Source organism: Ursus arctos, unplaced genomic scaffold (assembly GCF_023065955.2).
Source record: "Ursus arctos isolate Adak ecotype North America unplaced genomic scaffold, UrsArc2.0 scaffold_23, whole genome shotgun sequence".
Classification (NCBI taxonomy): Eukaryota; Metazoa; Chordata; class Mammalia; order Carnivora; family Ursidae; genus Ursus; species Ursus arctos.
The window spans coordinates 29314549-29325437 of record NW_026622908.1 but is presented as its reverse complement, the minus strand read 5'-3'; the positions used below and the strand labels follow the sequence as shown (position 1 = coordinate 29325437).

The window sequence follows — 10889 nt, the reverse complement described above, 5'->3', positions numbered from 1 at the left end:
GCATCTGCCTTCAGCTCAAGTCATGATTTTGGGGTCTTGGGATTGAGCCCCGCATCGGGCTCCCTCCTCAGTGGGGAGTCTGCTTCTCCTTCTCCCACTGCCGCCCCCCCCACCGCCTGTGTACTCACGTGCTCTCTCTCCAATAAATAAAATACTTTAAAACTTTTTTAATTAATAAAGCCTTTTTAAAAAGCGCAAGTGGAAAGAACTCTTATCTGGAAGAAGGAACATCTGGAATTATACCCTTACCCTGTGCCGCAGCCCCGCCTGAGCAAGGTGGGCATGGTCTCGTGGGACGCAAGGTCCCATAGGATCCTGACACCTAGAACGTGCTTCGTCCTGCCTTTCTCAATTCCCTGGACAAGATTCTTCACATACAACTTGCCTTAGAATTTAAAAGAGACCAAAAAAAAAAAAAAAAAAAAAAAAAACACCCAAAAAACAAAAAACATCTCCCAGAGGCGATACAAAGAATGTAAAGAAAGAAAACAAGCCTAGAATTTAAGAGAACATGAAATTTATTAGATGCGGACTACAAAAATAAAACCATCAAAATCAGAACCCAGTGAGCCCCTGCCCCAACCCCCATAAAAACATTTCACCTACACACACAATGGCTAACGAAGACTGAAAAGATGCCAAGCTTCCAAAGCGACAGACGATCAGCTGGAGAAGGCTGATGACTGGGTCAGAGGAGCCCATTCCCGGAGGAGCCCACTGCGGGCTCAGTCACCACACCAGGCCCAAACCCCAGGCTTCTGGCCCAGAGGCTGACGTCAGGGAGTCCCTGAGCACGGGACTGGCCGCAGCCGCTGGGTGGGAGGCAGACCACTTACTCGCACTGTGCACTCTCCGGTTGTTTCACTCTCAGCTCCAGCTTCTGCGTCTCCAGCACCTGGTAGAACCGGTGCATGGCTAGAGGGGCCAAACGGGGACAGAGAAACGAAGATTTAGTGGGTTTGCGGGTGGGCCCCAGACATCCCCAGATCCTGGCAGACCACCACAGAGCCCCTCGTTCAGGGATGCTGAAGTTCAGTCCTCCCTTCTCTGGGATGGATTTCCAAGTCTACCTGCTGTCATTAAGCTTCACCATCCCAGCACCTGCCTGCCGGACACCTTCAGCTCTCCTATCAAATCCGGTACCCTGGCTTTTGGCTTGGCCTCATCAAGTTTTCTATCTGCCTCTATTTGCCCAGTCCATTCTCCAAAATGTATTTCTGTGACATAAATGTTCGCTCGTCAATGGTTCTATTCTCAGAAGTAGAACAGTGTCTGGCATGTGGTGAGATGCAATAGAAAATTGACAAAATGAAGGTCAGAATCTCCATAACCTTCAGAGGAGTATCTGAATCCCACAGTGTAACGTGCAGGGACCCCCACAGTCCTACTGCCATACCACTAGCCCCACAAGGGCAGTGTACCACTTCCTCTCAGTGGAGAGTCCCAGTGCGCTGCTCAATGCAGGCACAGAACAGATACCCAAAGGGTACAGTGCTCCTCAAGTGCCTATCGGTTCCTGTTCGCAAAGGAGCTCAAAGACGTGAAAGTAGAAACAGACGCTGTAGCAGGGCTGGCACTACACGCTGGTAAAGGCCATAAAAAAGGAAGACCCAGGAATTGGGCGATAGAGGAGTGGATGGGGCATCTCTGAAGGATGCCCGGATCGGGAGGTCAGGACCACTCACCTTGTTTTAGCCGCAGGGGCTTATCCGCAAAGACGACGCGGAACCAGCCAGGCTCCTTACACATGTAGGTCTTGCCGCGGGACAAGATCAGCTTGTTGTCCAGGAAGCGGCGATGGAGCAGCCGCTCTTCCTCAAAGGTGCACGGATCCAGGTACTAGGGAAGGCCGAAGGACAGAGCTGAGCCAAAGACGCAGCAGGCAGGCCTGCCCAAGAATACCGGGCCTCATTCCCAGAGCTCACCACTTTCAAGTTGATCCAGACGTAGAGGCCAGAGCCACGGTTGAGAAAAGAGATCCCCAATGCCTTCAATTTCTTAGTGATGTATCTGTGAGCTCTCTGCAGCCGGGAGCGGTAGGTGGGCAGGTACACTCTGTCAATCCATTCTGGACGGGTGGGGGAAGACAGCGGTCACGGCTCTGGTGGCAGAGATCTGCCGTACGGATCCTTATCAAATGCTCCCTACCTGGGCTTCGTGCCAGCTCTTTCTATCCAAGACGGACTCTGTGTTCTATCTGGGCTGATGAAAGCCATACCCAACACACCTTTTTAATAGTCCAGTAGGAATGTTCTGCTTGGGTTTATGCCCCTGATACAAAAAGTCGGGGTCCCCCCGAAGTGGGATAGATGCTGCTGTTGCCAACTGGACAGACACTCAGAGCCTCACACAGTGGACTTTGAGAAACCTAGATACACTTGGGGAGACTTAGCCCCGTTGTTCATAGCGCTGGCAGCACATAAGAACCAGGTGGGGAGCTTTTTAAAAGTCCTGATGCCAAGGTTATATGCAGGCAGATCATCTAAACTAGAATCTTCGGGGATGGGGCCCATATATCAGCCTGTAAGCTCCCCCAGATAATTCCCATGTGTCCAAGGTTGAGGACTCGTGTCCAAGGGGCTAGGAACCTGGTTTCTGCCATGTATCAGAGGGCCGGGCACCATGCACGGAGCCATCTGGTTGGATTTCTCCTATTGACCCTTCTCCCCCTGCCAAAGCTGAAAGCAAATTGTTTCTAAACCAGATTATCAAATTACATTAATTTGTATCATTATAACCCAGCTTTTCATTTAAATCCTCCAGCCTGGCATCTGCTCTGTTATAGGGAACTAAAGAAAGGGGGCCTTATCTAAGTTTGGGCTATGGCATTAAATAGAGGGAGCGGAGGGAGGTTTCCTCTGAAGCCGGGATTCACTTGTGATCCATGGAGGAAACTGAATCCAGGTGCCATAGATCTAGCCACACCAACTTGCCCAGATGGCAGCTCTCCTTCGGCCACCTTGGAAGATGAAGTCAAGTCGTATTTGAGGAGTCATGGCATTTTTCTGGTAATCTCTGCCTGCAGCAAGCCAGGCATTGGGGAGGGAAATTAACCTTTGCATAAAAACTGGTTTCTGTCTTTCAAGCCTCGGAGAACAATTTGCCTCTGCCCTTTCCAGGCAGAGCACGAGCTCCCAAGCAGCTGAACATGAAAGCCCATCTGTGTTTTAGACCAGTAGCTCTGTCTTCTCTCTGTGCCCTACTGCCCGAGCTGAGCTGCATCCTGCCCACCTTCAAACTTCCTGTCCCCCACCGTTAAGCCCAAGGCACAAACAGGGTCTCAGTGGATCTGAGGTATGTCAGCGGCCCAAGCAGACCCAGGAACTCCCCCATGGCCATGAGGCCTAGCCACGATCCCAGCCTGGGATAAGTCTCACTACCTCTGTCCCGAAGCAGCCGATACAGCTTGTACTGGGCGATGCCAGAGACACCGTGGAGATAGCCAAAAGAGCTCACAGCGGAGGCCACCTTCTTGTTTTGCGTGTAAAGAACACCAAAGCGGAAGCCAGAGATGCCGAAATCCTAGAGGAAAAGAAGTAGGGGAAGGAATCCCTGGTGTGCCCACCTCCTGGCCCCCTTTCCTTTCCCACCCAAAGACAGGGAGCTAGGGCTCACCTTACTGGTGCCCCAGATCACATGGGTCCTGTTGGGGTCGGGCAAACTGGAAAGGAGATAGTACAATCAAGGTTATGAAGACATATTGAAAGGATGAAGACTTGGGGTCAATGAGGGCAAGAGAGGAAAATGGACTTGAGGTCCTTCCTAGACATAAGAGCCTATGAGGCCCAAAGTTCAAGAAACAGTTGCCCCAGTTAACAGCCAAGGAGTCAGCAAAAGGTATCCTTGGGGAACTAGATGGGACAGCTCCCGAGTGCCCACTGAATGAAGTCTGGGCCCCTCGGCCTGGCTCATGGCCTTCCTGCAGCTGGTCCAAAGTCACCTTCTTGGCAATCAGCTCTACACACACGTGGGCCACCCACTGTTCCTAAAATGTGCTCACCTATTTCTAACTGCCCCACTTTGGGTAAAGCTGTTCCTTCTGCCAGGCATGGCCTTGCCTTGCTTTGGCTGCTGGGATCCTGTCTTAGGGCCACACGCTAACCTTAAGAAAGTTCTGCCCTATTTCTCTTCTTTCCCTATGCACTATTCATCAAGAAGTTCCTACCCTGACCTTCGGTGGGGCTTTATGTAGACGTGTGACAGTGCACTTTCTACCTTGCCTTCAAGTTATTTCATGTGCAAAACAGAATTGCAAAAAGACACTTGGGAGGAAAGAGGATGCTTTGCTCATTTTCACACTCCCGGTGGCACTTAGCCCCAGTTCCTAGCACATAGCCCGTTAAGTTTATGGCCCATGAACACACCCTATAAAAGCAGGAACCTCATGGCTCGCATTCTCAACTCCAGCTGAGGCCAAAAAACTCACCTTTCCATGCTCAGAATGCTGTGGAACGTGATGGATTCATCAAACACAGACAGCATGTAAATCTCGTCTATGATCACGTGTAGGCTGTACCTGCAGGTTGGGCAAAAGAGGGAGAACATTATCTAGGTTCCCTCTCATCTCAACTCCTTTTCTTTCGTGGGCTTCTCTGGATACAGTTCAGATACTCATATGACTCCGGCAGCGCATCCAACCCTTCCAAGGGGCGTAGTAAGGTAGAACAGGGGTACACTAGAAGGGGGGGTCTTTAGACCTGGCTCAGGGGTAGGAAGGAATAGGACCCAAAGACACTCAAGAGAACATCTAATGCTTCAGCTGTCAAGCAGAGACCAATGCAACGGGGAGGGCTTCGTGTCCCAAAGAGTTTTACGTCTGGTATAGTCAGGAGCTCCCACCCAGTGTCCGGATTGAATAGTGGCATTAAGTGGGCTAAGTACTAACACAGGTCATGGTGTTTATTCCCCCAACAGCCCTCCGAAGCAGTGCTGGTATCTCACTTTTATGGATGAAGAACCCGTTTCTGAGACAAAGTTAGTTCCCTCAATTAGCAGGGATCTGAACCTAGTTCTGTCAAATTCCAGCCCACACACTACCAGCATTCTTCCTTTTGTCCTCATGCGCTGCCATGAACTTGTCTGGACTAGAGTTATGAAATTTGGATAAGTGTGTTTCTTCTAGAAAATGGGAGATTAGCACCGCTAACCAATAGGGCTATTTCAGGACTCCAGAGATAACTGATGTTAATGTGTTCGTGGGAAGGGGACATGAGGGTTCTTTAGGGACACATCTTCACCCCACAGGGTCTGAGAGTCTGGCTTCCTCGCCACCTCAGGCCAGGTAGCTGGGAAACGGATGCCAAGAGAAAGTGGTTATGTGACAAGAAGAGGAAAAGCAACAAAACCAGATCATAATTGTTATGTAGTTGTCTGTACCTGGGGGGAGGCAAAAATGGCAAAAAAAGTTTGGTTGAAGCACGTGGGCACATTTTCTTTCACTTCAATTGCAGTGAGTTGTACAAAGCTTTGCAAAGTATACTGTGCAATAAAAATATTGGGGTCAGTTACATCTGGTTCTGACTTCTTGGCCATGAGTGACAGGAACCCCGTTCAGGGACTTCGTCTAGTCTCAAGGGCTGAAACTCCTACCTCTTGGCAAATTCCAGGTATTCTTTCAGTGAGTCTCGGGAGTAGACATCTCCCAGAGGATTCTGAGGGTTGATTAGTATGAGGCCTCTGACCTTTTTCCCCTAAAAAAACAAAAAAACAAACAAACAAACAAAAAAAAACCCAAACCCCCAAATAAACAAAACACCAAAAAACATCACTGAAGTGAACACAACAGGTCCTTCACATCTACCTCAAGTTCAGCCGAAGGTCAAGTCAGGACACCCAATTTTAGACACCTTCCCAAGGCCTTTAGTTGGGATCTCAGCAACTTAGGTAGGATCAGGAACATACAGCTCTTTACTGCCCACAGGGGGGGAGCAAGGAGGAGCTCTGGGGGCTGCCCCAGAGACAAGGCTCAGGGCTCCTAGGGGGACACGACCCTGGGACACTGCCTCTTCCAAAGAAGGAGCACACAACACCTTGGTGAGAACGATGTCCCCTCTCAGGGGCAGCAGCGCCCACCCGAAGACATGGGGCCCTCCTTACTGTAAGTGTCGCCTCGAGCAGAGCCTGCTCCAGCTTGTCCACAGTGAGCTGGAACAGACGGGGATGTGCAGCTGTGCTCTGGAAGACAAACACGGCCTGGGCACTGCCTACCTGAGAGCCTCTACGCCCCAGCCCTCGCTCCTCTACACACCCAGGGCTGCCGTCCCACAGCCCTCCTTGCCCTAATTTCCCCATCCTCCCCCCACGGACGCTTATATAGGAGGAGAGAGAGCAAGGTCCCCTACACCTTCCAAATGCCCTTAGGATGTTCCATTGACTGGTAGGCTAAGCAGGGGAAGGGGCCCCATTCTGACCTCACTGTCCAGGTGGACGAGAATCAGCTCAACTTTCGAATACAGGTGGGAACTAAAGGCGAAGCCACCATAGAAGGGGGTGGGGGTCAGAAAGGCCTCTAGAAGCACAGGGAGACAAAATGCTGTCAGTCCGGGGTCTCTCTACCTCAGACCGGTAGCAACACTACAGACAGAGAGGTTAGTTTGGCAATCCCTCCTACTTGGGGCTTAATTTTTGGCCTCAGGCTCTATAAAAGTTACATTCTTATAAATGCTATTTGGGGAACACTACAGAAGGAGAAGGGGAAGAATATTGCCATGAACGGCTCGGGATCCAGGTTACAAACCCAAACGGGCCGCTAGCGCGTGGAGCACTAGTCATCCGGCAAGTCTTACCTGCTCCCGTCCAAATATTAGAGGCTGAGGTCCGTGCCCAGAGAGGGCGCTCCTCTCTCTGCATGGCTCAGGCTACCTGCACCTGGTGAGCTCCTGGGTTCTTTCCTTCCCCTTCCTTTGGCCTCATTGATGAGTTAGCCAAGGGCCTACTCCTTTGAGTGAAACTGACCATCTGGGCACCTTCCTCCCGTGGAGCCAGAGCTAAGACTGGAGACTCTTGTTCGGGTGTTGTTAAGAGGGAGACGGAGAACAGATCCCTCAGCCTTATTTGATCTAGAACTAATTAGCCTTTTGGAGCAGGGGTGGTAGAGAAGATAGGAGTTTGGAAATCTAACTGGTCTAAGCCAGTTTACCAGGGCTTTCTGTACTGGAGTTGAGTCCGGAAGCCCAGCCAATCATATAATGAGTTGGCTCCAACTGTCGCTCTTTCTGAGGCATACGTCCCTTGAGGACTGCTCCATGTTTTCCTTCCACATTAAATGGGGACCCAAATCCGTCACTCCTACAGAATAGTAGGAAGATCTTCTAATCAGGCTAGAAGTGCCAGCACTTTAGGGGAAAGGCCTTTGAGTCAAGATATTCTTCTTCCCTAAGGACCATTGCCCATGTGCTGCTGTTTTCCTGAGGGAAAGTAGGGCCCATTGACTTACCACCTGGATCACACAGAACCATGGCCAGTGTGGAGAACACAGAGCAGCAGCCATTTAGAACGACTACCTGAAGATGCGCAGAAGGCAGAAGTCAAACACCAGTCCCCATGTAAGAAGGTCCACCCCCTTTGTCTCCTTCCCCCAAGGAGGGACAAGCACCAGGAACCTCATCTGGAACCCACTGGCCTTGGCTCTGCCCTGGCCCTCAGGGCCTCTGCTGGTTCTAGAAAATGCAGAGAGTCCCCTAAGAATCCAGCCCTCTACCAGGATGGCAGTGAGGCTGGAAAGTGGACTCACATTTTCTGGATCGAGCCGAGCAGGCGCCTTGCAGTAGTAGGTCAGGAACCGGGCCACCTCTTCCCGCAGGCTGTGGGTAGACCAGAGAGACTGTGTGGTGCCCAGGCCCAGGGGCCTTTCCTTAGTCAAGGTCTAGGCTGCAGTCTTTTCCAAAGAGCAAGGCACCAACCTCATGTCACAGGGATACTGACTGATGCTATCAACTCTCCAGGTGACGCAGACGATAAGTGTGAGAGTTTGGACGAGAACTCAGGCCTTTTGAATTATAGGGCAGTGCTATTTCTACCACACCGGGCTCCCTCTTGAGGAGCTTTCACTCTAGACATTTTCTAGAAGTTGTTACCCAGAGAAATAGAGAGGCAGCCAACCAAGAATCTGGCGCCCTGGGTCCTTCCCTCCCTGAGAACAGGTATCCGGGGGCTACGAGACTTGAGATTTGGAAGTTACTTACAATGGTTGCCCTGACCAATCAGGATACTGCAGCAGGACATCCTCAATGACATTCATGTCACTCTGACTCAACTGTTGACAAAGAGAGGGTGAGGACAGCCAGACCAGGGAAGACCAACAGGCCTTATCTTACCACTAGGATGCATATGGGTGTTCACCCTACAACCCAGGGCCTTACAGAAGAAGAATAGGGAAACATGCAACATGCCCCTTCATGAATGGAGGCCCCAATCTTCTGGTCATAGGTTACACAAAGAGAATTCACTAAGGGGTATTGGACAACCTCCCCAACCTTACACTTGGGCCAGAGGCTCCCTTGGCAGCCTACCCACCATATGCCCATCCAGAGCACACCCCGAAACACAGTAAGCCAGGAGGTAAGATGTGTTATTCAAGAAGCTTTTTCCCCACTCCCTTCCTTAAACTCCTAAGTCCCATTCCTGTATCTACCACATGCTAAGAAACATTCAAGGGGTACTGGACCCAACGGTGGGCCCCAGCACAGCCCAAGACTTGGCTTACCCTTTCAGTCATCAGATCAAGGCAGAGCTTATTCTCACTGATGCCAAGGTTAATGAAGCCCTGGAGATGGAAGGACTCGATCAGGCCACTTGCCCTGACGCATAGGGACCTCCTTAAACATTCTAGTAAGTACTCAGATGATTTCAAATGGAAATCTCACTGCCCCACTAGGCAGTTCACTCCATGTTTAACAGCTTCAAGTGTTAGAAAACTTGCCACAGGCTCAAAAATCGTACAGCTTGCAATTTCCCCCTTTAGAACCACACAGTACTTCTATACCAGGGAGCAGTCGCTGAGTTCTTATGCTGTGCCAGACCCCAGACGAAGGGCTTCATGCAATGGCCTTCCTTCTCACAACTCCCAAGGAAAAGGTTCTAGTATGATCCTCGCTTTGAAGAGAGTGTGGCTCAGACAGGTGGACCACCCCACTGGCCCCGTGAGCTCGGCCATGGGCAGAACCCCACCTGCTTGACCCCAGGGCTTGCCGCGTGCCCATCTCTGCCAGTTGCACTTTCACGTGAGGCCCCTTCACGTTCCTGGAGGACATAGTGGTTCTTCAGAGTCCAGTGGAGATACTGGACTCCGTTGGTCCCCAGAAAAAGTAGATGGCCATTGACCACATATTGCTTAGCTAGAAACAGAAAAGAAGGTACGACTCGGGCCATCCTCCACCCGCTGGCTAGAGAGCAGTTGTGAACCTCCCCTGCTGGGAGCCTCTCCCTGGCTCCCTAGCCTAATGTCACCATCCTAACAGCTCACAGCTCTCGTCACCTCACTCACGTTCCCTAATCTAGCCCCAGGAGCCTCATTTCCCCATCACTCCAAGCCCTTCTCACCTTAAAGCTTTCATCCCTGTAGTTCCTCCTACCTGGAAGACTGCCCCCCCACTCCCAACCCCACCACCCCCACCACATGGTTGGCTGGTTCAGCCTTTAAGACACCTCAGACCACCCAAGGGCCTCCCCTTACTTCCCTGAGGTTATTATTATTACTAATGTTCTTTTCCCGATGGTGGGCTACATTCAGCACTGGACTCTGCTCCATGAGGGCGGGTTTGCTTACCACTGTGATCACAGTGACCACAGTGACTCCTCATGGGCAAGAGCAGGGACTGAGGGAATGCACGTGGAGGAGGGGGTGGGGAGGACCCAGACACAGCTCTTAACTTTCTTGGCATTGTCCCCTTGCTTCTGTGCCCATTCCCTTATCGCAAAGATGACAATAGCATCTACTTCGTGGAACTAGGAAGAGTGAGAGAGAGGCCAGTACTTGGCACAGGACTCAGTCAATCCTAGTGATTGGGGCCCTCAAGGAGGTGTCTCCCCCCCCCACTCCTCACCAAGGTGTTCTTGTCCTCGTCATATTTATCTCCTTGGTACAGTTTGTAATCCTGGAAGCTGGCCTGGAATAAGGCAGAGATGTCAATCCCACGGTTGGACAGGTGCTGGCTGACAAATGTCGCTTCAGGATCGTTCCGTTGGTGAACCGGCTGGTCAGGCCACCTGGATGATTGGGCCTGCTGCCCACCTCCGACAACACCCCTCACATCCAGGGAAGGGCAAGACGGTTGGAGCCCCAGGCCACCTGCAGCCCCAGACTGGAGGAGGTTGACCAACTGGTACATTAGGCTGTCCAGGAGGGCTTCCTGCTCCCCGGTGGCCTGATGACGCCTCTGTTCCTCCGGCACCAGGTCTTGCTGCTGGCGCATGGCGACCAGCTGCACCATATGCTTCTCGAGGGTCCCCTTCATGTGCAGCATCACCTCCACGGGCTGGGTGTGGGTGCCCTGGTTTCCGAGGCCCTGACCCCTCATCTGACCACAGGGCAGATGGACGGTGTCTGACCGGTGACTCATGCTCTGGGGCTCTGTCTCGGCCTCAGCAGGCTGGCTGGAACCTGCAGAGAGAGAGAGGGGGACCATGTGCTGCAGCAAAGTCTACTCGCCTTGACCCTCAGGTTCAGGCCTGATCTCCGGCTCCCCACTGCCCCCTCCTACTTCCACAATCGGGTAGAGGCCCACGTTGGTTCTGGAAGAATAACCGACTCATTCAAGGGCAATGCTTAAGTGGCCCCAAGCCCAGACACTGGAGCACTGTATTTACAGGACATTAAAATGTGTTCTGAGAAAAAGCTTTAGGGCCTACGTTGAGAAAAAGGGGACACTGAACAGGTTGGCTCTGGGGTC

The 10889-nt window shown here is 51.7% G+C and overlaps 1 protein-coding gene across 1 annotated transcript; it reads right to left on the bottom strand.

Moving 5' to 3' along the window:
* Nucleotides 1-500: 500 nt before the first annotated feature.
* On the bottom strand, nucleotides 501-10594 carry ACCSL (1-aminocyclopropane-1-carboxylate synthase homolog (inactive) like). The gene is made up of 14 exons (XM_026512075.4): nucleotides 10044-10594; nucleotides 8705-8764; nucleotides 8184-8254; nucleotides 7733-7802; nucleotides 7436-7502; nucleotides 6411-6508; nucleotides 6097-6174; nucleotides 5590-5690; nucleotides 4427-4516; nucleotides 3616-3661; nucleotides 3381-3522; nucleotides 1926-2068; nucleotides 1686-1839; nucleotides 501-915 (listed from the first exon to the last, which is right to left on the bottom strand). The coding sequence occupies exons 1-14, from the start codon at nucleotides 10557-10559 to the stop codon at nucleotides 833-835; spliced, it is 1719 nt and encodes a 572-aa protein (XP_026367860.2). The 5' UTR covers nucleotides 10560-10594; the 3' UTR covers nucleotides 501-832.
* Between the last annotated feature and the right edge of the window lie 295 nt (nucleotides 10595-10889).